This window comes from Pagrus pagrus, assembly GCF_965226575.1.
Source record: "Pagrus pagrus genome assembly, chromosome: 12".
Taxonomy (NCBI): Eukaryota; Metazoa; Chordata; class Actinopteri; order Spariformes; family Sparidae; genus Pagrus; species Pagrus pagrus.
This window is the reverse complement of record NC_140196.1, coordinates 18551355-18579092: the sequence shown is the minus strand read 5'-3', so window position 1 is coordinate 18579092 and position 27738 is coordinate 18551355. Positions and strand designations below refer to the sequence as shown.

The window sequence follows — 27738 nt, the reverse complement described above, 5'->3', positions numbered from 1 at the left end:
AGCAAACTGCAAAATGTCCCTGGTGTAGAATTTTGCTTTTGGCACAACGTGGGCATCCGACCAAAAGAGTGGGTGTGTTTAACACTTGGGTAACTGGTTGAGTAGAAGAGATGGTAGCAATAGACATGCCTACTTAAGAGTAGTGGGGAGAAAAAATGTTAATGTGTTGACTCCTAAAGCATTTGGCAACAAATTGAGGGCAGCTGTAGGTCCTGAAACTGCCTGAACGTGTCTTCAATTTGATTGCTTGGATCCAGGCCTTTAAAAAACTCCACGTTAAGTCTTGTACTCAGTTTAAATCTCCATCTCTCAAGTTTGTTTTATTTTAATGAAGCTTTTAGACAATCCTCTGATTGCTGCAGCAGATGTTTCTCATATGCAGATTGGCAAATAACCTCTTCTTTTTTATTTTATTTTGAATAGCCTTCCTCATCTCTCCACTGAATAATAATCTCTTGTTTTATAATTCTATTTTGCTGTGTCTTCATTATTTTTCTAAAAGGTGAAGAAGGAATCGGTGGTATCCTGCGTCCTGGACTCGGAGGCAGTAGCCTGGGATCGTGAGAAGAAACAGATCCAACCCTTCCAGGTCCTCACCACCCGTAAGAGAAAGGTATGGAATGGAGAGAGAGTATATTAAAGTAGGAGAAGAGTATGTGAAGTGCTCGGGATGTTAAAAGGGTAGAAAGTTGGAGATGATGAGAGACAGAAAAAGGAAGTGAAAAGGTTGAAGAGAGAAAACAAGACAGAGATAAAGACCAGAAGGTAGAGGAGAGGTAGATAATAGAGTGAAATGATCCGGCAGACGGAGGGAGATGGACGGAGAAAGAGCAGACAGAAAGGGGGGGGTTGATAAGTACGAGACAGAAGAATCAAATGGATCGAGGAGAGGGGGGGGGTGTGTGTGAGATTGCAAATGTCAGCGTGGTGTTTTTTCAGTTTTGATCAGAATAACGGCCTCTTTCCACTACACCAATCACATTAGCGTGAAACCGTTCCTTTTACCTTGTCTTTTTGTATGCATGATGACCTCTTTGTAAATTAGGAAAAAGAGAAATGAGAGTGCAAATATGGAGAACGAGATGATGAAAACGGCTGAAAATGATTATCCTGATGATTTTTTGCTGGATACCGTTACCGCCACAATGAAATCATGATTATTTGTAATGATGGTTTGATGCACAAATTGATTGTACTGCGCTTCTGGCATTTTGTAACAACATCTCCACTGTTTTACTACCATGCACGTTCTTGCTGAAATGAAATATTTCAGATGAGGAGATGAAACCAGATACGGACTAATTAAACATCATTAATGGGCGGCGGGGGGAAAGTAATAAGGGAGTTAAAGGAGAATGAAGGAGAAGAGGGATACATCAGGAGGGAAATCTTTCAGGTCTGAGACTGCAGATGTATTTCATGCTTACTTGACTACGTCCCTTCACTACTGATCATAGAAGTTTTTTCTAATGTCATCAAATATTGGAGAATTGTTTTCTTAAAGCAGATATTGCTGTGTGGATCATCTCGGTAGTGCAAAAGTCAACACAATACTTTTAAGTTTTAATTTTACAACCTGATTTAATAAATCACTTGTTGACAAGAGGGACTTTATACACAAACCCAGTAATGGATTAATGATGACTGATGCAACACAATCTTGGAATTCAATGTAGCTTTTTATGGAAAAATCCTGGAATTTTATATCAAGGCCGCGGTGGAAACTTTGTAATAAGGCTGAGCCGAGACTCAAGAGGCTGACGGGATGAAACAAGAGTAGAATAAACAGGATGAAGTGCAAGAGAGGTGAGAGTAGGAGATGGAAAGGCAGGAGAGGTGAGTGAAATAAGTTGAGAAGCAGGAAGAGAGGGAGGCAGACAACGAGGAGGTGCGATGCTGTTAAAAGTTAGGTGGGGAGACAGGAAGGCAGCTTGGTTAACTTTAAGATGAATGGGAGGAAATCAAAGAGCTCTTTGTAACAAGTCCCAAGGTTGTATGTAGCGATTTGTGAATAAGATGCGTCTATTTGCATATTTTTGTCAAGGAAAAAAATATTTAAATGTATTTTTGTGTGTGTGTTTTGATGCCTCCCTGCAGGATGTGGATGCCTCAGAGATCAAAGTCCAAGTGTGTGTGTACGCCTTTGACCTCCTCTATCTCAATGGCGAGGTAAGATCCGGTGCTGGTGAGGCAGCTATAACCCTAAGATCTCTCTCAGCGCTGCCGTTGTCATTTAAAACCGGCGTGTGCGTGCGTGTTTATTGTTTGCGAGCGCGCCCGCGTGCTCGTCGACCCGCTGAGATGCCAACAGCGTCCCTGAATGCCAATGATGGTGCTACTGGAGGCCGTAACTAGATAATGATTGTAACGCTCATTGTAATTCCAGCGGAGTGTGTCTGAGTGTGTGTGTCTGTCTGAGACTGTCTCTGAGTCTGTGTGTATGAGAGGGAGAGTCGGTGCCTTTTTGAGACTGTCTGAGAGTGTGTGTGTGTGTGTGTATATATGTGTGTATGTGTTGTGGGTGGTAATTGTGACTGTGTGGGATTGAGAGTGTGTATGATTCCCTCTAAATAATACACACTTTTTAAAGCTAATTTCCTAAAAGTCAGCCAAAGAAAATGCAAATCAGTAAAGTTTCCATCAGCCAATGCTGTGTGAGTTTTCCCAAGTGGACCGGAACACAATTACAGAATTAAACAAGTACCAGTGACTCTTTAGTTGTGCCATTTCATTGCTGCTTCCCACCTAATATGACATTTATGTAAATGTTATGAATTAATTTGTCTCTGTACACTCATCCTTTCTGTCTTATTTTCGGCTGTTGCGCTTTTTAAAATTCATTTTTTTTATATTTTTAATTAATTCTTTCCCCTTTTCTACAAATTGTTACTGTGTAATTCCCTGTGCGCTGCAGTCCTCGTCACTGCTAACTCTATTGTCGGACGGGAGAGGGCTGTTCATGCTTCCCCCCCCTACAGAACCCTCCCTTCCAACTTTCAGCCAACCATTAGTGGCTGCTAGCAGGACTATAGCTACAGCTGAGGACAGCAAGGTCATGTCCTTGATGCTATTTTGGGTAATTTTGCAGGTTTAAAGACCACAGGAGGAGCTAATAATGCATAGTTAAACACATATTACACATCTTGTTTTAAGGCTGAGACTCCATCTGTATTGTTGCAAATTAAAGGTGCATTATGTAGTTTTGGGGATTTTTTTTTTTACTAGAAGGGAAAGATCTTTATTGACTGACTTTTTTTATGCCTAAACAAACTAAATAAACAAACTTTCTATTTCATGACTGAATTAACTGAAAAAACAAACCACAAAGCCACAAAGGACAACACAAATGTCATACTGTTTACTTTGTTTATATATGGCGGACCCTGCCACCTTTCTAGCTTCAAACAGTGTTATGGGGTTATAGTTATTGAATTTGTAATATTACCTCCTTAGCATTCTTCTTCAAAAAATACATAGTACCCCTTTAAGAAAGAGTGTATATATAAATATAAATATGAGGAAGCTGCAGACCCTGTAAACATCATTAATCAGAAAATCCTGCATCTGTTAACTTCTAGCGTTTCCTTTTGTAAAGATGTAAGTCCTTTTCCGTTTCTACAAAGCTGTTTCGTGATATTTAGAAGAATTTGAGCTCATTTCATTCAAATTTTTCAATAAACAAATTCAAAATGCCCCGAAAAATACAGTAGGTGTTTTGAAATCTGCTCCTAGTTATTGTGTGCAACCGAGACTGTGTGTGTTCTCGCGGTTTGAGACTGTACAGTATGTGTGTGTGTGTGTGTGGGTGTTTGCATGTGCGTTCAAAGCTGTCGTGACTGTGTATCTGTGAGTATACTCTGAGACGTGTGTTTGTGTGTGTGTGGGTAGCTAGTGGAGATGGCATTTCATCCTTGTCATCGCAAGGCTCCAAGCTATGAAGAGGAAATGGTTGTAATGATACACAGTTTTGCCATTTGTAATGGTGTTTGTGTGTGTGTGTTTTTTGTTTGTGTGTAGTCCCTGGTGCGACAGCCGTTGTGTCGGCGTCGGGCTCTGCTGAAAGAAAGCTTCTCAGAGGTGGAGGGGGAGTTTGTGTTCGCCCGATCCATCGACTCCGACAACACCGACACCATTGCAGAGTTCCTGGAGCAGTCTGTCCGAGGTGTGTGTGTTTGTGTTTGTTTGTATGTTTGTGAGACAAGACAGATTTTCATACTTTTTTTGTCTTGAACTTTTTCTCTTTGTGTGTGTGTTTGTGCTAACTGTGTACTTGTTTTCCTGTCTGATGTCCCTGTGTGTCTTGAATCTCTTTGTGTGTGGGTGAGTTGCCTGTGTGTTTCATTTCATTAGTGTCCGTACCTTCATGTGTAAATTGCATGACGGGTGTGTGTAGTAGTTGTGTCCTTGTTTCCCTGCCTGCTGTCTCATTGTTTGGCCTGTTTGTTAGTTGTATTAATATGTGTGTGTTTTTGTGCGCGCGGCCACAGCGACAGAACAGTGACTTGTGTAATTGAGTTTTCTTGTGCGTGTGTGTGTGAGTTATGTACCTGTGTCCTTGTCTACTGGCTCTTTGTGTCCGGAACTCTTTTGTGTTTGTGTGAGTGTGTGTCTCTCAGAAGGAAACAAAGACCTTACATTTATCTGAAAGATAATCTGTTCATTTCCTTTCTGCACGACTAGAATCGTGTTTTGGTGTATTAATATGAGTGTGTGTGTGTGTGTTCAGACTCCTGCGAAGGCCTAATGGTGAAGACTCTGGAGAAGGATGCCACCTATGAAATTGCCAAGCGCTCTCATAACTGGCTCAAGGTTTGTGTGACACAGTAGTACAGTAACTCCTATACACATTTACATGCAACACAATGTGGGTACACACTGACTCGAAAACACGTGCGCCACATTGTTCTCTTTGTTGTCTTATCACAGAAATGCATACAAATGAGGTGTGCGACTCTGACTCTAAGATCTTGTTCAGACTGCCAAACCAGATCGATTTTTTGCCATATCCAGATTGATTTGTATAAAAGTCTGGACAGCAACAAGCCACATGAAATGCGTGATCTGCAATGTGATTCCAGTCAGATTGGTGAGGGTGACACATACGATGACATCAAATCCAGAGTGACTGAAGCGCATCAGTGCGCCTTGGTGTGAAGGAAAACATAACAGCGGACAACAGTCTGTGGACGGATGCAGAAATAAACTGTCTGCTCATACTTTGAGGCAGGCTCCTGTACAGGCAAAGTTGAAAGCTCATGCGTCTGTGTTGGAAAGCCGCATCACCAGCATACATACTTGGAAATAACATTGTTGCATAGATCTGAATTGAGAAACTGATCTGATTTGCCTGCAGTCTGAACAAAACCTGTAAGGTCTTAATTTAGTTCCCTGTCCTGGTAACATTTTATTAATGCAAAATACAAATAAATAGAATCTCTAAAAAAGATCCTCGTATGGATGAACAGTAAATGTCTGACATTGTGACAGCAACATTTTACAAACATCCTATTAGATAACAATCATCATTTTACAAGAATATTTTAAGACCATTGTCTTGTCAGCATTTTAAAGCTTTTGGGTTTGGACCTCTGACAGTTCACATTGCTAATAAATAGCATTCATTTGTTCCCTTTGGCATCCAATTAATGTAAAGAACATTAATACCTTTTTGTTTATTTTATTAATATTGAGATGCATTTTTACCCACATTTGTCTGTTGTCTTATCCAGTATCTTACATCACGCAATATCTCTCTCATGCTGTTGTCCTCCCCTCAGCTGAAAAAGGACTATCTGGAAGGAGTTGGCGACACAGTGGACCTGTGTGTGATCGGTGCCTACCTCGGAAAAGGCAAGAGGACGGGCACATACGGTGGCTTCCTGCTGGCCTGCTACGACGAGGAAAACGAGGAGTTCCAGTCTGTCTGCAAGGTGTGTGTCTGTACGGTGCTTGTTTTACGATACAGCCAACACATGGTTTAATATGCCACACCGCGCTCTATCGAGGACTTCTATTAATTGACAATGACAGTAAATTCCCGCCTGCCTTCTATCGTCACATGTAGTTGCAGCCCTAAGAACTTCATCAGGGTCGAGTTTTGATGTCTTCGAACTTTTTCTGTCGACTTTGGTTTTCGGACAAAGGTGTAGGTGTTTGATTTGGCTGAATTGTTTTTATAAATTTATAAAGGTTCGCCCTCTTTAACGTGCTGCTGTTCACTGTTTCTTTTATTGCCCTGCTGTATGACCGCAGGGGCATAGAGCACATACATATATTTTAAACAGCCGAGGCACCCACATTAAACACCTCCAGAGAAACCGATTTTATATTTCTGGCCATGACATATTTGTCAACATTTTGAGGCAGCAGTTGAATCTTGAAGTTCAAACTGTTAATCTATTTAATTTCCCCTCCGGCAGTTCATGTATTTTAATATGTAACCTTTGGGAGGCAACCCTGACAAAAATGTGCATTATGAATCATGATCACATATCACAACAGAGTGTTTTGTTTGTCTTGTTTTCTCTTTTTTGCTAAATGTGTCTCCAATCTTTGTGGTAAGGAGCCATAAACTGTTGAGTGTTTTCTGCTCACGTCTCTCGATAGTGTGTGTGTTTGTGCGTGTGTGCGCTGCGGGGGTGTTTTTGCGTTCCCGCTGAGTGTGTTTTGGATGTGTTTGTTGTATCTAGTGTGCAGTTGTGTGTGTGCTTTTTGAACTGTCACTTTTCCCCTCAAACCTGAGTTGGAGGAAAAAAGTGTGTGTGGAGGCGTGACTGGGTGCATCTTAGGATAAGTGGTAAGCACATATTGGAGCAAGCGTGACCACTTTTGTGCATTTATGTGTGTGTGTTTGAGATAATGAAAGCGTGAACAAGTTGGAGTACGACTTCACCAGAGAGCATAAATTCTGTCTCTTCGCTGTCCTACAAAAACCTCCCATCTCCACTTTTCTCTGTGTAACTTTTATGTCTTTAACCACGGAAAATGGCTTTAGTGAGCGGCGAGCACACACACACATTCCAGCACCACCCGCATCACTTTCACAGTCACACCTGGGAGCCCGTTGGTATAACCGCAGCGCTGTGCTGTCGGCCACTGAGCAGCTCCACTGAGCAGCTCCACTGAGCCGACTGAGGTTAAAGCGTGGTTAGATTGCCGTGTTAACTCTTTAATGCAGTGCGGGTGGTTTCTCCATGTTCTCACTGCTTCTGCCATAAATAAATTCTCTTTGGAGAATGTTTTCACACTTGAGATGGCTATCCTGGATAAGTGGGGTGAGGATGGATGTTGTGTTTGAATTGCACAACAAAAGACACCACTTGCTGTGTAAAATGTGAAAAATGTCAGATGAAGAGCTCTTGCCTGTTGTCTGGTATTGATTTTCACATTAGTCTTCTTTGCTTGGATAGCTGCTGGCTCCAGTGTTTTGGAAACCTTCAATTTTTCAGACATTTTTCAAAATAAGAGCTTTTTGTTTTTACATAGTCATCATTTTTTAAACTGTCGAGGCTAAACAGATTCTGACTGAGCTTCCAGTCACACCTGTCAGCCTATTTGACCTGGTGCATCCAGTCACACCAGGTTTTATGAACTCATACTTGCAGCTCAATTTCAATGAAATCCACAAATTTCCATTCTGAGCTGTCCTGGCTGGCATTCCTGTCTGATCTCAGAAATGTGTGGATAACTTGGCAGTTACACCTTGTTCTTAAAGTTGTGTTGGTGCATCACCTCCCCCATGCACAGCAACTTAAGTAATATTCAGAAAGTACACAGAGGACTGCAGTCTTCATAAGCAAGCCAAAATCAGTTTATTTCTAAATGAAGTGGTGGACTGGCATGTTGTGATGCGCCTCCATTTACTTCTTTTATACGAGTGGAAAAGAAACTGCGACGATGTGGAAATTACAGGTAATATCATTTGTTTACTTTGCCTTCTCACAAATACGTGGCAAAAAAGTTGATGTTGCTGACATGTTAAAAATGTTTACTCAAGTTTTGTACTTAAAGTCAAGATGAAATGAAAAATGCCTTTAAGATAACATCCCCAGTCATATTGTGCATATTTCTTGTAATTCTTCTATCAAAATCCAATCATTTTCTTCCTCTTAATATTACGTGTGCTACCAATAATATCATGACATTCACCCATCAATCAATCTTCAGCTTTTAGCGGGACAAAGCTTTGCTAGCCAGCCACCATACGCCCAGATTTCATCAGGCACATCTGTGTAGTGTTAGAGCCGCGATAAGCGTTCTAGACAATGTCTGCTTTTCCACCAGCTGTGCCACAGTGACTTCCAGCATCGTCCTAGGAGCTGCTCTCAGCTCAGCTCTGCAGAAAACATGCACATAGTCCATTTTTGACAGAGGACAGCAGCCATGTCAAGCTGCAGAGAGCAGATCGAGCGAGACAGGAAGTCAGACAATTTTCAGACTAAAACATCCTGGGCAGACTCGGGATCTACAGCACAACAAAGTCGGAAGTATCATCTATCGAGACCATTTAAACAGACAACGAAAAAACGATTTAACTATATAGACTACTCACCCGTGGTAGAAGAGGGCGGAACAAAACACCGTCAGACATGTGAGGTTAGAAAGACGTGCCCAGTGAAATATTATACATTTTACTACACTACGTTTATCTGATATCTAAAGTTACTAGTTACTTTGAAATACTTAATGCTGCCTGACACTCTGCAGTGATGAGTGAGTGTTGCCATCACTGTCACAACAGTGAAAGACTTGACAGAGTATGTGCTTTTTTTGTCCTATTTTGTCTCTTTTGGATGAAAATGGTGCTGGTGTGCATCATTCAGACACGTTTTATCTTCCAAAAGGTCTGTGTCCACTGCAGGAAAATGTTGATTTTAAAGAACAAAGAAATCTCTCCATATAGATGATATAAAATCAGTCTCTATAATAAATGGCGTCTGTGGCACGTCCCAGCTGTCTGGTGGTTTAGGATGTGTATCATGTGACTGCAACGGCAGCAGTTCCTGTGTGCTGCTTGTCATCTGTCTTTTTCTCTTTCACTCTTCAATGTCAGCCATAAAACAAAGGCATAGCCCCTTAAAAAGTGATCTTGTTGTCCTTGACATAGTAACTTCAGGAACCCTCAATTTCAGTAGCTGAAAGCAGACTTCAACCCACATTTCCATTTCCCAAATGTAATCTCAACTATACATCCGGCTGAAATGTCCTTGAGCGAGACACGAGTCCTCAGCAGATGCAGGAGCAGGCCACTCAGACACAGTTCACAAAGACTCCCCGAACAGAGAACAAAAAGACAGGACAGCTTGTTGTTTGTACTGCAAACATAACTTTACATTCAGAACTATCACATGAACTCACAAAAGGCTGATACATTGTATATTTAGTGATTATTGGTACTGACATACTTTTATGTTAAAGGCAGTGGAAACATCAGTTTAAATTCTAGCTAAACAGAATTCATTACCTCTGGCAAGGAGGTTGTTTTCACCAGTGTCCTTTAGCAGCATTACACACAAACGACTGAATTGATTTCCACAAAACTTGGATGGAGGATGGGTCTCAGCCCAGAATAGACCCAGTGAACTTTTGGTGCAGATCCTGATAAAAGGGACGGATCCAAGCATACTTTCTCACTTTCGTTAACATTGCAAGAGAGGGCGTTTTTTCGACATTTTCGTTAAGTTCTCAGGGAATAATGCATGGATCCTGATGAAAAAAATCAGGCATATTTAAGTGGATGGTATCTATGATTGAGTACAATTTGATGCAGGTCCTAGATCTATTGAGCTTAAATTATGGTTAATCATCAGTTATGAGTGGTTAAGATTTAGAGTTATTCAGGGCTATTGAGTTTGATATTGGATTAAGCTTGATTAGATTAAGGGGGACTGTTCAGCCTTGGTGGAGGTATGAGCTCTGAGTGCCATTCTAGGTTATTTATGGTCTTATTTAGTCTTTTTTCCTTGACTGTTTTCTGTCTTATGCTTGTCTGTAGTTTGAGGCAGGGTGACTGAGCACCAGGTTTGTGTGAATGTTAGATTCAATGAAGAAAAATCACACGCCTTCAAAAAGCAAAGTTAGATATATCATCCCTTCAAACACAACAGAAATATCAGCCAGGACAACAAGAAATGAAATTGCATACAGCATTTGAAATGTCTTCTCTCTGTTTTGACTGTAGGGCTAAGTATTGAATGTCAATACTTTGAGTACCACCCAAAATATGTTTTGTCTTCTGTTTTGATCAAATTTACATTCTGCTTTGAGTCAGCTTTTTTATTTTTGAGACAAAGTTCATGTGCATCGTCAAAATTGAAACGCACCGTAACTCTTGTCAGGTACCCCACGCTTTATTCACAAAACGCTGTTTACTACATCAGGGTCGTGTCTGCGGCTGATTCTGGTTTCCTCATAGGCAGTTCTTTGATCAGACATGTGACTTAAACATCACAAGGGATCCAAAACTCGATCCTCTTTTTAGATTCATTTTTTCATAAATGTACAAGAGAATAATAAATGACCATACATATTAAAAGGAGAAAAGACTACAACCAAAATGTCTCGATATTCTTCACCGAACTAAATCAAAAGCTGTGATCTGAGACATGTTTAATTTTAATGGATTTGCATTGAAGCCAATCTGATCTGCAACTCCTTGTGAGTGCGTTCTCAATGCTGGAAACTATTTAGTAACAGAGATGAAAAGGTTTCTAGAAGAAACATGTTAAAATTCCTTAAGTTAAGCCATTACTCAATTGTTTACTGTTATCCAGCTCTGCCTGTTACTAACATAAGCTCTCATACACATACATGCACATTTGTCCTATTCAACCTAGAATTTAATGATTTATGTTGTGGAGTCCAGTGCTTGAGTCCCCACGAAGCTGTTTGGCCCCACACATATAGTAAAAATAGACCACACATCCTGCACAGCTATCCTTGTTAGGCTTTAAATTGGCTTCCGTTCATTGTGGACAACCTAACCCTAACCCAAACCCTTAACCAAAACAACTTTATGCCCAAACTTAACCCTAACCATGACCCATTTCCCGCATTTAGACCAGGCTTTGGTCCACATGAGGACTGCTGGTCCCGACAGGGTCAGTGTTTGTACTGGAAAAGATCTTTAATAGTTAACAAAAGCGCACTCACACAACAACAATCCTGTATTGATCGAATCGAGTTGCTGTAGGGGTCTCATTATGCCATTTAACAAAACAAACACTTCCTTGTACTTCTTTCAAAGAAAGAGCACCTGCAGGGTTATTTGCTGTGAAGTAGCCGTTTCATATCAGGGTCTTCTAACAGTTGGCCTGACAGAGGACTTCTTGGCCTTGTCAGATGGATAAAACTTAACCCATAAAGGTGTCACAGTTGAATGAAACACCTCTAAACCCGTTTGTGGCGACTGCAGGCTTAATAAACACAAAGCCGTTGGTGGACACCTGCAGAATTCACCTTTTTAGAATCTGTCTGTGAGCTGCAAAATGCTATATTTGCATGATACAGTGCCTTTTTTCTTTGCCTTTCTGTGCATGTCAGCCCGCTCGGTGATTTTCGTGTCCCAGCGGGGCTCAGGTCTTCTGAGAGGTGACATGACGCTTCAGGCGAGGCAGGCAGACAAGGCGCCCGTGGTATAAGGGGGGCGGATTTGCTTGCTGTTATGTGTTCTGCCGCTCGCTGCCAAATATCTGCTGTCTCACCATGAGGGAATATGTGTATGTGTATATCTGAGCGTGTGTGTCTTTCTTATCTCCTTTCTTCTCTTGCAGATCGGGACAGGCTTCAAGGATGAAGATCTGGAGCAGCATTACAAGTTCTTAAAGGTAAAGAGGCAAAGAGTGTGTCACACGTACAAGCTTGGTTAAAATTCACAACTTCAACACCTGTTTTCTCACATTGATGCCTTCATTTTTTAAAATCCTAACCTGGGCTCTTAACATTCTGCAGCCACAGGTTCTTCACTTTAAAAACCGACTCAGGGTCATTTTTGAGGTTAAAAGAGCTGTAATGAGGGTGGCGAGGTCTTCGGAGCCCCTTCGTTCTACAAATAATCATTCCCTCATTTTAATTCTTTATTCTCTGAAATATATTGAGATTTTCCGACCAAAATGAGATGGCCAGTGTGCAAATATACACCTAAAATGCAACTCGGATACTGCAATCATTTTCTAACTGGCGCCTCCAGGTACCTTTAAGTTGTCAAAATGAGAGAAGTCACAGAAATAAGCTGAGGTATTACAGGAAATCATTTTTTTTCTCCTTCAGGCTTGTACACATCGTGTCTAGTATCCTAAACTTCTCATGTATCTCCCAAAAGAAATCACCGAAATACAAATAATTTGGCTTTGAAGTAACAATTGCTTGCAAATGTGTGAGTTTAGTGCCTTCTTGGAAAACATTGGACAGAGATCATAAACTACTTCAAAACAAATCTGCATTTGGAGTAACTGTGCAGGCATGCTCTGACGTTGGGAAATGAATTGCCTTTTCAATTTACATTTGAAGAGGTTCGTTCCAGAGCGGCAGAGCAGCAACATTTGAAGAAATTGACAACCGCTCTCTGGAAATGATAGCTGTTGTGAGAGTCACAATTCATTTGGGTACTCTGTTAACTTCATCGGCTAAATTTAGACCTGCTTTTAAGGAAATAAGAGCAGAGAGACTTTTTATAAATGCAGTCATCTGTTTATGAAAGCACCTAACTGTGAGATCATACTCACTGATCAAACCTGCTACACACTGTAGTGTTTCGGGATCAAATAACCTTTAAGTAATATTTTGAAGGTTAATGGTTTAGACTCAGTGGTACAAACTGCTGCACGGTGCAGAATCGGAGTGAAACAGTGATTGAGAAGGCGGTGTAACCTTTTTTTTTTTTCTGCCCCAGACCAATACAGCTTGTACTGTAGTGCTTTGTAATGAAGCCCTCCATCTGAAAGTGATGGATGGTGAATTAAGGCAAGCTGCTGGTGCGGCCGTGTTGCTTTGGTTGCAGTGCTGCAGGCCGATGGAATTCCAGACACGGAGACAATTGGCTCTGTACACACTCCTCTGGGTGGCGAGGTGCTGTGCTGTAACGTGCGAAACACTGATGTACACACCCCCCTTCTTTTTTTCTGTATCCATGTTTTTTTTGTTATATTCACACAAACCAGAGCTGCTTTTTTCTTTCAGCTCAGTGTGAGTAACTGAGTATTCTTTATGTGTTGAACATGAGGCTGTTAACTGCACTAAAGCTGAAACAATTAGATAATTAACTAATTAGTTAAAAAAGGAGAAAATGAATTGGCTATTATTTCGTAAATAAACATGCAAATATTTTAGTCTTCTGTGTATTCAACCTGAATATGTTTTTGGTTTTTTTTATGCCTCCACGCCGGCGAGAGCCATGGCTGGAGGCATTGTTTTCAGGTTGTCCGTACATCCGTCCCTTGCTTGTGAAGCAATATCTCAAAAACGCCTTGAAGAAATTTCTTCAAGTTTTGTACAAATATCCACAATAACTCAAGGATGAACTGATTGTAATTTGGTGGTCAGGGATCAGAGTCACAACACATTTTTTGGCTGTCACTCAAGAATTCTTACAAGAAAACGGGAAACTGTTTGACAATATGAAGACCAACCAAACAGGCAAGAATTTTTTCTTTTCTTCCTTTGGTTGTACTCACTAAGTAAATGGCTGAGATCAAGAATGTGGCAGCATTGCTATGACACAGTCAGACAGCAAGAATCTCTTAATTTGGAGATAATACTGAAAGACGGAGTGCCCAAGATATCGACACTACACAACTACAGCAAGTCTAGTCCAGTTAGTTTTATTTATATAGCCTGAAATCACAAATCGCATTATCTCTCTGGGCTTTTCAGTAGACCCTTGGATTTGAATAAGGAAAATCTCCCCACAAGAACAACTCTTTTAACAAAGGAAGAAACTTCAGGAAAAGGCACTGAGGAGGGATCCCTCTCTCTCAGGACAGACAGCCAATAGATGCCCTGCAAAATAAGAGTATACAGATTACAATGACAAAATATCTGATACAAGTAGGTTATAAAATATATGTGAAGAGTGTAGATCCAAGAGGACAACTGAAGTAGATCGAAGTTAAACATGGAAGCTGGTCCGTTACCTATTATGGGTCTGAACAACACAGTCTGGGATGTAACTTTTATTTTTCGCCTTTGTTTTCAGATATATTTAGCTAACCTTGGGGTTTGTTTTGCACATCTTTTTAGTGTTACTATTTCCAAGAAATACCTCGTATATTAACTTGTTGTGTGCAAAGTTGTAATGACTGATAGAAATGACGGCCAAAACTATGAAAATACTATAAATTCTCAAACAGTGTCCTTGTGTTCATCCACCACTTCCATCAGTACAATAACAGTTATGCCAGACTCAACACTCTGCTGCTCTTGAGTTTTTCTCTCCCAGCAGAAATGCACTTCTCATTCACTAATCATGTTCTGTTGAGTGCAAACTCAGCACTTCCTGCACAGATTTTTCACATTTAAACTTAAAACAGGAACAAGAGAAGTCACACTCATTTGAGCTGATGGCCAAAGGCTTTTACAAGAGAATATATGCAAAGACTCATGTGTATTTAACTGGAATTCGCCTTACCTTTACCTTACTTTATATTTAAGTATCAGGTGACATCCTGTAGTGACCATTTGCTTTACTTGAGCACCCACTGAGTGGCTCCTTCTGATGTATTTTCCCTTTGATGTTATAAAATCTCCTTTCTACTTAAGAAGAAGTCAAACTTTTTTTTTAGTTTACCATTATTGGTGAATGGTCTGAAATAACTGTGTCGCTTCCTCCAGCAACAACACCTGTACTTAATAGATAATTTCTCTCCTTAATAAGTGTCTTAACGGCTGGGGCAATGGCTTATTTTTTCGGCTTTACAGTATAGTTGAAACACGTACTGCCTATGGCGAAATACTTTCATTAGCATTGGAGAAAAAAAAAAAAAAACAGTGTTATGGATTAAGAGCAGCAAACTTTGAGATGATCACTGCCAACGGCATCTTTCGACCATCCAGTCGGACCAGCCGGACTGCCCCAGGGAGGAAGAGAGTTGGAATAAGAGCCGTACTAATCCAGCATGGTTTTAAGGCTGCTCCTGGCTAATGTCTGGTCACAGGCAAAGGAAATTGACAAATGGGACTCAGGATGGCCAAGCAACTAGAAACCAGAGACTGTTGTGCTCACATTTTTTCGGAGACTTGTCTCCACCACAACATCGAGGATCAAGCTGTTGCACTTAAAGAACAGACAGCTTTCCAGGCCAACAGAGTGTAGGACTACAGCTGGACGAGAAGAGGTGGCCTCTGTTTGCATCGTCAATTTTTGGTGCTCCCACTGATACAGTTGGACAGTGTTCCCCAGATGTCGAACTTTTAATGTGAAGAACCCATCATCACCATCTTGTTGCTGCTGTTTACATTTAGCCTCCATGCAAATTCAAGTTTTGTAGTCCAAAAAACATTTCTGGAGCTTTACAGCTAAACAGTGTTGCAGCAAACAACTAGAGTAGATGGTGACTTGTTTTAAAATGTAAAAAAAAACAACCAATGAGCACAAAGACTGGCTCCATACAGCTCGTCCAGCCTAATCCAGGTCTTCAGAAGCCCTGAGATCCCAAACTGATTTGAAAAGATCGTAATTTGTTAAATTGCACTGTTGTATTCCTATCAGTCTAGATGAAATATTTCAGCCTCGTTCAGCTGATGCCTGACCTGTCATATAAAGTATAAAGGTGCATCTCTAACTCGTCTATCGGCAGCGGTGTTTGAGGAGACTCTACACGCCTACCGGCTCGCTCATTGTAATTCACTCCGTATAAGAGTGTCACTTGAATGCCTACAGTATAAATAATGTGTGTGAGAAAACCAGCACCACTCCTGCTGGAGCCTTCTTCTCCCAGCATTACTTAACTATGACCCAGTTCTGTGGACACTGCGGCAGTCTAGTTAACATTACACTGATCCAGAGTCTCACTAGCTGAAATACACTGAAACAGGAGGGGTGTCATTTTTGTAAACGCTGACAGAATGATTACTTGTGTCAAATTTTAAAAAAGGCGCTATTAAATATTTTAGAAGTTGACGGTTTGCTTACAGCACAGGAACAGAGTGGTGGAGCTCAGCTGCGAGGTTTATGGCTGTTTTATCTTAAGAGGTGAATATCGGGTAACAAATCTGCGCATATCAAGGTGTTAGTGATCGAAATCTGTCATGTCGGCATGTGATGATGTGGGTTTTTTTGGAAAATCACACTCTCATATGTTGCCCCTCAGGTAAGAAGGCATCATTTGAATGAGAGTGTTCAAACGGTGTGCAGTCTCTTGGAAGGTGATTGTGAGGCAGCAGCAGGATTCAGCAGGGGCAGCCACTCTGTCACTGTCTCTTTATCAGGTTCTCTGTGAATGCATTGACCTATTTTTTCTACATTTTGCTCGTCTGTGTTTAGATTTTAGAATGTGAATAAATCATGAATCGAACATTTGTTGCTTTGTCTCGTCCCTTTACGCTCCTGTGATTGCTTCTTAATGTATTTATTTCTTTTAAATTAACGTGTGATATGATTTTAATGAAAATGGTCATTATCTATTCTATTTCCTTTCAGGAGCACATTCTCCAGAAGCCCCGCGCCTACTACCGCTTCGACCAGTCGGCAGAGCCCGACGTGTGGCTGGACGCCGTGCAGGTTTGGGAGGTGAAGTGCGCCGACCTGTCGCTGTCGCCCGTCTACAAGGCTGCCATGGGACTGGTCAGTTCATTATGTTAATCCCTCCCGCCCCCCCTTATGTGTTTCCACTGATAAATTCTGCCTGTTATGGTCTGTTGCCTGCAATGAAAAGTCACAATTAGCGCCTCTTAATTGAGTTATTAAAACTGCTGTAAAAGATGCTGGATTTAATGGAACAGATACTTGTTATTACCCGCTGTCTGGCTGCATGCTGGAATCAGTCCCACAGTGCGCATTAACAGGAACATTAACAGCATACAGCTCACATTTTAACCAAAGCTGATGTAAAATGACACCGTGATAAACTCATTATATCTATCTGAAAACATTTACAGGAAGAAAGACATATTTAAGCATGTTTTTATTGTATTTAGTTCTCAAAATCTGAATGTAAAGGTTAAAAGAGGTTTCATTCATTCACAATAAACCTTCCATTTACAGCGTCACTTTCAGACACGTATTTGAGACAGCTGAACGAGTTGTTGTAAACAAACAAGACCCTCGCTAAGAGGATTAGTTTTATCTACACTAGACATATCATCAACCACCTGGTAATTTGTCAGATTACTGTGTGGCTTTAAACATCTTTAGCTGCAGCTTTTTCTTTCTTTCAAAAGCTGGTAGAAACAATGGGAAGAAATTATGTTAGAGCTCTCATATCTAATGGGCAATTTTAACACTACTAGTAGCACTTGTGTACACACACATTGGCTGCCAATGCCATCACCAACATTGTCTCAGGATATAACCATAACTTTAGCAAAACTAACTAATCGGCTTAAACCGATCGGTGTACATCTCTCTCAGTCATCATGTCAGTCGCCAGATATCAAGATTTTCATTAAAACATGCATGAGCTATAAATGTTCCTGAAAGTTTGACTTGCCAGAGTCACTACTTCATGAGTCCTTGCGGTTTAAACGTCTCTAAACTTAATTTACACAGATTGAAAAGAGTTTAATGAGCCATAGTTGTATCCTTTTAACTTTCTGGCAGTTCAGCGTTTTTCCAGTTTTTGGCTCTTCTACATGACACACATGGACGAGGGCAAGTTGCAGTCAGTGTGTTTGAGGTAAAGGGGCACGCAGCTAAGACTCTGCACTTTTCTTATACAGTTTCATCACAGCTCATGTCAAATTCTGTGAAACTGATCACAATAAAGTGAATGAATACACAATTTCTGCACTTTGCCTTTTTAGGGGTATTTTGTGTTCTTCAATTAGACGGATATCGTGATGTATCGTTTGAAGGTTGTCTCACAATGTATTGATTATCACAGAATCATTGTTTTGTGATATCATCTTTATCGTCTGAGCATATCGAGAGTTTCTCTGTGGTTCCCACCCCTGTTAATGACATGGTTTGACTTGAATAGAAGTTACTTGTTGATGTTTTTTGTTGCACTTAATTACATTTTTTTATTATTAGAAGTGTTTGACTGATATGGTCTTTCAGTTTTTTTTTCAGATTATTAGTAGTGAAGGAGCAGATAACTGATATTTGGAACCAATATACATTTGCAGTACAAATGAAAATCATAATTGAAAGTCATAATTTAGATGTTACTGAAGTACTTGTACTTCAGTGTTTCTATATTCTGTTACTTTATACTTCCACTCCACTAAAACTTTGAGGCAAATATTTTACTTTTCTACTCTGCTACATGTATTTGATTACTTTAGTTACTAGTTACTTTGCAGATTCAGATTATGAATACCTCATTATTATTTGGCATCAGATCCAAAGTGATGCATCGGTTTAATCTGAAATGTAACAAAAAACTTAATACTAATACTGCTGATAATCATGAATATGCTGAATGTGGATCTGGTAATCTGATAGTGAATAATCAGTCTATGCCTAATCATCAGGCTGTTCTTAGCCCACAGTTGCTGCCAGTTTCACCCACAATCTCATAATATTCACTCATTGGTGTGACTATCGCTCTGTAGCGAGCCATCAGATTTGACACCCTCAGAATTTCAATAAAATGCATTTTGTAACAGAATTTGTCTACCTACTTATGATCCATCAAAAACCATGAGTGCAATTATTCACAGCCAACTTTTTTTTTTTATTCTCAAATTGCCCTGGTTATTCTTAAAAGTAAAATGCAATGCATCCATATTTTAGGGTAATGAGAGAATCTTAGAGGCAGATAAATGGAAGTAGGACAAAAGCGCAGTTTTTGTCCTGGAACTGAAAAGGTTTTAAAACCCATCCCTTTTTTAAAAAAAATCATTCAGTCTTTGATGTTTTAAAGCGTTGAACAAAAGGGGATTCTAATAGCTTAAAACATTTATTCAACACATGTCGGAGGTCAGTACAGTACGTGTAAAAAAAGGACAAATCCTCACATGCATCAATGGCTGTCTGCTGTTAACTGACTGTGATTGTGTCTGCCCTCAGGTGGATCCAGAAAAGGGCATTTCTCTGAGGTTCCCCCGCTTCCTTCGGATCAGAGATGACAAGAAGCCCGAAGACGCCACGAGCGCAGCTCAGGTACATCACATCACCTGTACTGAGGGGTAAAAACAAAGAAAAAAAACCAGGGTTGTGTAGTACAGATGAAATACATCAAATACTATCTGCAGAGCGTGTGTGGAGGCTCTGGAGGTGAAACAAGGTCAGACTTGTTCTGTAAACCAGTAAGAATTCAATCAAGTGTTTGTTTGGCCATGTTACTTGAAGTACCGTGTAGAAATGCTTCATCATCATCATCATCATCATCATGGTCCTCTCACAAGAGCTGTCCTGCAAAATTTCAAGGGTGAACAGCATCACAAGGACAGTCTTCTTTTATACCAGCATGGGTTCATGCAGTGGCCTCCAGCATGAACAACTCTGTATAACAGTGAGGTAGAGCAGCACCTATGGAGATCTGTGGTGGAGAATATATTGCGTGGCAGCAAACAGTGAATTAAATAGTTCTCTAGCAACGTGTGGGTCAGCTATACCTTGACTAGAATACACACCAACCAGTAACTGTACTTTACATAAGTCTTTTATTTCTTAATCATTGGCTGTCTCTTGTTTTAGCGCTGTATGTGAAAGGAAGCCGCGTCAACACAGCTACAATGAGCTTTGCCAAAGACATAAATTAAGTTTCAATGATTTAAGATGTTTTATTTATTCTAAAATGATCTTTACTTGCTTCTGTGTGACCTGCCTGCCGACCCAGCAGCACATCATTTATTTATGAGTAAACCCAACCTGAATTACAAGTCAATGCACACACCCCTCTGTTTCAATATGGAATACCTTATATAAACTCAACTCTTCAGATTTGTCTTGTAGCATAAAGACCGGAACAACTTTTGTCTAAACTCTATGTACGTATTAACTCTAGAGCTGTCCGAAATTATTTTGATAATCAACAAATATTCGTTAATAAATGCAGAATCTTTAGGTTTTGGACTGTTGGTTGAACAAAAGAAGCAACTTGAAGATGTCACTTCAGGCTCTGAGTGCTGAAACAATTAGTTAAGCAACAACAAAATAATTTGGCCTACAACAAACAAAACAAACGATTGTTCTCATTATTGATAAGTCAATTCAAAATGAATCAAAAATAACTTGATCTATAAGCTGTCTCACATTTTTTTAAAGCCCAGTATCTTTGTAATGCTTGTTCCTTCCTGATCAACAGCAGACAAGCCAAACATTTTTATTCTTCTATTATGTAATAGAAGAAAAAACAATGAATCCTCACATCAGAGCAGCTGAAAGCAGCAAATGTTTGGCTGTTTTGCTTGAAGAATTGCTTTAATGATTAAGACTCTCAGATTAGTCTCTGACGAATTTTATATTTTATATTGATCCAATAATATCAAAATTACATGTCCGAACATTTCATCTCTGAAAATGATGATTGATTGATTTATAAAGTAGAAATAAACTACAATCACCACAATAAAAGCTCCTCAGTCGTCGTAATTGAATATTGAGTTTTTAACTTTTCTTCAAAGCCGACATCACCTTGAGTTCTGTGAAGTTGTGATAGGTATTTTTCCACAATAGCAACTAGAAACTAGCTGACCGACTGCAGTCCCTAGTCTTTGTTCATATTAACTGAATGAAAATATTTGGATAATTGGCAAATCAACTTTTTTCAAGGAAACATTTCCTGGTTTCAGCTTCTTATATGTGAGGATTTGCTGCTTTCCTTTGTCACTGATGACAGTAACTGAAGGGTTTCTGGGTTTTGGACTGTTGGTTGGACAAAAGCAGTTTAAAGACTTCAGGCTCCGGGAATTGAATTGAGCATTTTCCTGTTTTTTGCCTTTTTATAGACTTAAGAGTAAAGAACTTATATATGATGAACGTAATTGTTAGTTGCAGCCCTTATTAAGAGTGCTGAAACAATTAGTTAAGTGACAACAAAAAAAGGTAATTTGGCCTACAACAAGCAATTCTTCTCTTTATCGATTGCATTTCAAGATTAATCCTCAATCGTTTGAGCTATAAAATGACAAAAAAATGTGAAAAAAGTCACAATATGACATCTTTGCAATTCTTGTTTTGTTTGACTAACAGCCATAAAGTCAAAGATGTGTATTAATCACATTTATGTATTTTTTTTTTTTTATGTTTATTAAAAAAAAAAAAAAAAAAAAAAAAAAAGCTCCTCACATTAACCAGCTGCTAGATGATTCTTTTTAACCTCTTAAAGAAAGTATACTCTTGATGCTGTGGGTGTAGTCGATAATTCATGGGAACTAGTAACACTTTGTTAACTGTAAGGAGCTCAGGAAATAGCTGTATACTCAAACCTCACTGACACTGAAAGAAAAAAACCCACCACCGTCCAGACAGGAAGGTTATATTTGGTTTGTGAAAGTGCTCACAGTGCACCACAGGCTTCCTTATCGAACTTTGATTCTCTACTGAAACATTTAAGACGTGCTCGGCAGCATGAAGAGTTTTCCTGAATGTACAAACGCTGACTGGCAACCAGACTCCAGCCAGGTATGACGCAAGATTTTGACTTCTAGCTAAGGCTGGACTGTTGCTTTTCAACCATACGGCATAACTTTGTTCAGGTCAGAAACACCTATTATGTGAATTTTCACTGACTTGAATTAAGAGCCATCTGTCAACTGTAGAGTCTAAATTTGTGCTCAGCTGGGAGTCAGGTTGGTACATTAGCTGCATTTAAATGATACTTCTGCCACTTATTGTCCGAGGATGCACACGCACTGTGCTAACACCGCACATTGAGTCATATTCTGTTATTTAGCAGATAATTAAAATGAGACCTGACATCAGTGACCATTTTAACATGCATAAAATATTGTTTTGTTCCCCCCTATGTCTCATGAGCTGTTTACATGGCTAATGAAAATTAGCATTCCACTAATATTCCTGTTAACTTGCAGCCGCACTGAAAAAACATACCCTAACTCTCAACTCTCATCCAAGAGGCTTCTTGTTTCTTGGATGAGGTTACCTAACATGTTTTTATGCTGACTATTCTGACTTTCAGTGGAAGGTGAAGAATAAGTCATGTTCTGAGTAATAGTGGAATATTGCTGTGATACGTGCGGCATCAACAAATTGATTATTAAATCAACTATTAAACTGATCTGCAACTGTTTTGGTAATTGATCAGTCGTTTTGAGTAATCTTTCAAGGGAAAAAAGTAAACATTCTCTGATTCCAGCTTCTTAAATGTGAATATTTTCTGGTTTCTTTCTTCCTCTATGACTGTAAACTGAATATTTTTGGGTTGTTGTTAAGACGAGACATTTGAGGACGTCATCTTGGGCTTTGGGAAACACTGATCGACATTTTAGACCAAACAAATAATCGATTAAAGGAGAAAATAATTGTTAGTTGCAGCAGCGTGTAAACATGGCCACTTAAGTCGGAGGGAATGAGGAAAAGCTGGGAGCTGAACCAGTTGGACCCATTTGGTTTTAGGCTGAGCATCAAAGCATTACCTTGATCCTGTTTTGGAGAAATAATGTGATGTTTCATTGTTTTCCTCCTCTCTGTGCCACCCTGCTGCTCTGGTACTGATACTGCTGATTCTGGGTGGGCCCGCTGTTCGCACATTATTCATTGTCCCGCCTCCCGCCCCCTCGCTCCCAAACCCTGATGAGCTCAAGTGAACACAACCTCTGTCTCCCAGTCAGCAGCTGGGAGTCACCGACTTCAAAGCCCGGGATATGAATAATCAAACTGTTATTTTTAGCTTTTCCTCTTCATGTTACTGACCTGACTTCATGATCTTCTCCCCCTCCCCTCTCCTTCTCTCTTTCATGCTTGCTCTCTCATGCCAACCCTCTCCCCTCCTTCTCTCTCTCTTTCAATATCTCGCTGCCTCTCGATCTCTGTCCATCTCTTCTGCTCCCTGCAGATCGCTGATTTGTACAAGAAGCAGCAGCAGATCCAGAATCAGGGAGAGAAAGTTGACCCGGAGGACTACTACTGATCGTCTGTGGTCATCAGCTGGGAACAATAAATAAATAAATAAATAAATAAATGCAATTTCAAAAATAATTGTAAATAGCTTCTTTCTTTTTGTAATGTTCAATGAAAATAAAGGCTCCTGCCAGTTTTAAGCATCCTGTCGTTTATGTTATTGATTTATCGACGCCGCTCCCATACAGACTCCGATTTCCTTTTCAGAGGCAAAATTGCGTAAACATCTCGCAATTCCAAACACACAATATCGACTCAGCAGTTACAGCGTACCTGCTGGTAATAGATCCCCATCAAGAATTCACTCTGCAAAACTGCCCAGCAAAACATGAAATCTACGGCGGCATACCAATACTTTGAGCTGGCCTGATTTCTGCTCGAGCACTCAAAAAAAAAAAAAAAAGGTGGCAGCGAAGTGCATTCAGCGCGTGTCTTAATAAGAGGACAAGCCAAGGAGATCGCCGGCTGCCTGAAACGTTATTAGAAGTAGAAAAAGACGCGGGAGCTGACAGTTGCTCAAACAGCAGGACAAAAGAGAAGCACTCACAGCTTGCATTAGATGATGGAAATCCACTAACTGTCCAGCCTGAATCAATCAGGGACTGTTGGAGATGTGTGGAGGGGGGTCAGTTTGAGAGCCAAGGACGAGCAGTTATTACACGAAGAAGCAAAGAGGATTTTGAGAGTTTCCTGCGTAGTGATGCCATGTGAGAGGATGTGAGTGTGCCCGCAATGGAGATTGAACCACTTAGGGGTTAGCGATGTGTTTGTGCTTTCGTCTGTGTGAGCCGTAAGCAACTCGGAATCGCATTAAATGCAAAGTGGAGTGAGTGTGCAGGAAATGTTTGGTTGACATTGACAAACAGAGGGAGTGACTGCTGGAGAATTTGAGGTTGACATTATTGCAAGGGCGACAGAGCTGCATTAACACAACAAGGAAGCGTTGGGCGGCAAACTGCTCATATCACTTTAAATAAACTCTTCTAGCTTTGAGCATCTTGGCAGTGGTTCTAACTGATGTGAAGCCACACTGTCAGCTCTCAGGATGACAGTGTTTGTCGCTCAGTTTGACAGTTTAGTCCAGACTGATGATCTCAACAACTATTGGAAGGATTTGTGACGATGACACAATAACAATGTTCACAATAACTTCCGGGTAGAAAGCCCCTGCATCACGCACTAGCTCACATACACTTTAATTGTAATTTTTTATGATTTCATTTCAAAGTGTATACATCTCTTTCATCTAAAAAGCATGTTTGATGCCTTCATATCTCATTCATAACATTTTAATGAATGATAGCGTGGAGACCTAGTTTTTCTATTGGGCCACAGACTAAATAAAACGACAGCTTGAGTTTACCCAAAACTATCAGTCCGGGCTGTCGCTGTTGGATAGATATCAAAGACGCTAGCAAAGCAACAAAGTACATAAGATAAGATAATCCTTTATTAGTCCCACAACTGGGAAAGTTGCATTGTTACAGCCGCAAAGGGGGTAGAAAAACAGAGATAATGAAAAAATCAATACATAAATAAAAAAGCAAGATATGAACAAGAGGAAAATAAAACACTAAGAATACAAACAATATAAACAAGAAACAAACTCAACAGTTGAAAATTTCCAATTGCACATTTTAGTGATATTACGCCCGATAAAAGATTGAAAAAACAAAATGATAAGGGAAAAAGCTCAACAGTGAGCAAGAGCTGCTTCAACAGGCTGTCGCTCGGGCAGTGCCTTCTTGGGACGTGTCGGATAAGATAAATATTGATAAAATAAGCGCAGCAGAAAGTCACATAGGTCGGACCAGTTTAATTGTTTATCTTTAAATGCTACAGATATTACTGAAAATGACAACAGAAATAAACAAGTTTGCTGATGTCGCAGTGATTTCATCTGTTAACTTTCCCGGGCCCCTGACTTCTCATCTAGTGCGACCATTGGATCAAAATGGACGAATATCCAGCACCTGCAAACCTAATGACGTAACCCGTTGACCTCAGTTGTACTCTAAATATGTCGGAAAAAACCTTACTTCTAAGATTGAAAATGTGTTTTTTTCCCTTTACGTTTGTATATATATTTATTTTGTAAATGTGAAAACTAATAAACAAAAAGCAGAAAAAAAAACTTTTTTTAAAACACATTTAAATTACAAGCGTCACAGGTCAGACGCAGGGACTGTAAAAGTCTGGGCTTCCCCTGGTAACCCATGAGAACCCAGTGTTTGATGTTAGACCGCTATTAACTGTGGATTAAGCCTGCAGAAATGTGAACTTATGTAAAGTGGCCATAAAGGGCTCAAAATGTCTGAGGGAGCCCTTATTCGCTTGATGATTTCACAGTGGGACAGCCCCAAACCCTCGCAGACACACCAGAAAGCTCCTCAAATGCTGTAGAAGTAATCAAATGCGCTCTAATACTGTTGTCATTGCGACTTTTACTAGCCATGCAGTCTCACACCCTCGCAGACTTGATGCGATGACGCATCGCAGTACATATGACTGCAGTCAGAGAGGAGCCTGCAAGTCCAGAGGGTGGACACTGGCATGTGGCCTTGTTCTGATCTATATGTGCACTAGGTGAGCAGTAACGCATCGCCCCAGTGCAGCAGCAGGAAGTTGTTCTAAACACATTGAGATGCAGGAAATAAATTACGAGCGTCGGTAAGCCGGCATTCTTGTAGCTGCCAGGAGGCATCAAGTGTGCAATTTTACAGCGCTTGTTTGTGTGTAAAAATTTTGACAGGTCTGCGGCGACATACGCTGCATGTGGCATACTGCTGTCACCGTCTTCACATGCCGAGTGGTTTGTGTTTCGTATACTGGAGAGCTTTTGAGACGGCTATTTGTTATGCTGTCTCTATGCAAGTATGCATACTGCACGACTGGTGGTTTGCCTATTATTTGGGTGTGTGGGCTGTGTCCTGTGTCTGCTGAAGGGGAGTTTGAGAAGGACAGCATTGTGGTAGAATAATCATGGAAATTGCCCTGAAATTGCCCTTTTCGTCTGCCTCTGTTGTTCATCTGCACCATGCTTATTTTTTCATCAGTTTTCATTCACTCCTATCCCACTCATGTGAAGATTTTAATGCGTTTTTTCCTCCTGTTTGCTCTTTAAATATGTTTTTCTCCTCACTACTTTGGGTACATCTGACACTCATCTTGAATATCATCATCGCATCGGGTCTGTTTTTTGAGTCGAAACAAGGGAATTGCTGGTGTTACTAAAATCTGAATTTCAAATAGCCGTTGTCAGCTGTACTGTTGCTTTAGAAGTGGGCTTGAAACAGCGAGTGTGAGGGATGGAGAAGGCCCTAATGGAAATCAAACAGGCTACAGAGCATGAAATATTGAAAATGCAAATACGTAATGAATTGAATTCCATATTGTGTGCGCTGTATGATCCCTGCCTTTGTTGTGAATTACTCTGAAGATTCACTGCGGCAAACATGCCTCTGCCTAATTTGTGTACGTGCGATTGTGTAAGTGGAGCGGGAGCTTGAAAGCCTCTGTGAATCTTTGTGCTGTCTGCACGCTGAAACATTTCTGTTTTCGTGTCCTCTTCTGTGCATGTGAGAATGTGCTTGTTTTTTTTGTTTGTTTTTATCATCTCTGTATGGGAATATGTGTGTGTGCCTGCTTAACTGCCCGTGTTTGTGTGTGTATGTATGTACGTGTCACTGGTGTCTACCGAGGGGGGCAGCTGGCGCGCATCACATGCCTGCAGGGCATTGCAGCACAGCGGCCTCCGTCTCCACCGAGGTCCTAGCCCGTGTTCAAACAGCTGTGCTGTTAGTTCACATCAAGTCACCCGCTCACACCGGGTCCCGCAGGGGCGGTTGCAGTTGCCAACCTACCTGCTCAGCGACTCAGTTGAACCGTGCTTTGCTACATGTTAAGAAGTGGCCGGGGGCTTCGGGTGTGGAGCGTGATTTAAAAGGATTGCCCCAGAAATGATCTCTTGTAACAGATGAAAGGCAAGCTGATGATGGCTGCTTCATGTTGAACTGTCCCTGTTGTGTTCCTCGTTAAAGTTTTAGGAAGTGTCCCCTGAAAGCAGGGTTATGGATCACCTCCAACTGTGACCAAAAAGGAAAAAAATGCCAGGTTTCACCTTTCTCTGTCCTTTCGTGCCCCTCGCTCTTCCCCCACCCCATTCTCCCACATAAGCTATCTGTCTTGTTCACAATACCCCTTTCTCCACCCCGAGAACAATGCGTTTGTTCTCCTCCTCAACCTCCTCCTCCCCATCCCTTCATCCCTTTCTTTCCCTCCATCCATTTGTTTGGTGCTCTCTGTGACATCTCTGCCATGCCAGGCTACGAGGGAGAGAGGGTGAGACAGGCCCTGCCATTGTCCCCTGCAGAACCCACGGAATATCAATAGTGTTTTTCTTGAGCAGGAGCGCCGAGCGTTGGCCAGTAACCTTTCGGATTTGATGATGTCAGGCCCCCCTCTTTTTTTGGGCCCTTTATATGAGTTTTTTCGCTCGTGCTCTGGTCTCCACTCTAACAAGGTCTTAGGTCCTCAACATAAGAGACAGTGCAGAA

The 27738-nt window shown here is 40.7% G+C and overlaps 1 protein-coding gene across 1 annotated transcript in view; it reads left to right on the top strand.

The window, feature by feature from the left end:
• Nucleotides 1-23325, top strand: part of lig1 (ligase I, DNA, ATP-dependent) — a 53534-nt gene extending 30209 nt beyond the window's left edge. The window contains exons 19-27 of the mRNA XM_084369438.1: nucleotides 503-613; nucleotides 2098-2169; nucleotides 4018-4162; nucleotides 4727-4809; nucleotides 5778-5930; nucleotides 11772-11825; nucleotides 16634-16777; nucleotides 19166-19258; nucleotides 23118-23325. Coding sequence (XP_084225564.1) covers nucleotides 503-613; nucleotides 2098-2169; nucleotides 4018-4162; nucleotides 4727-4809; nucleotides 5778-5930; nucleotides 11772-11825; nucleotides 16634-16777; nucleotides 19166-19258; nucleotides 23118-23192 — 930 coding nt within the window. The 3' untranslated portion in view covers nucleotides 23193-23325. The remainder of the gene's footprint in view (nucleotides 1-502; nucleotides 614-2097; nucleotides 2170-4017; nucleotides 4163-4726; nucleotides 4810-5777; nucleotides 5931-11771; nucleotides 11826-16633; nucleotides 16778-19165; nucleotides 19259-23117) is intronic.
• The last annotated feature ends 4413 nt before the right edge of the window (nucleotides 23326-27738 follow it).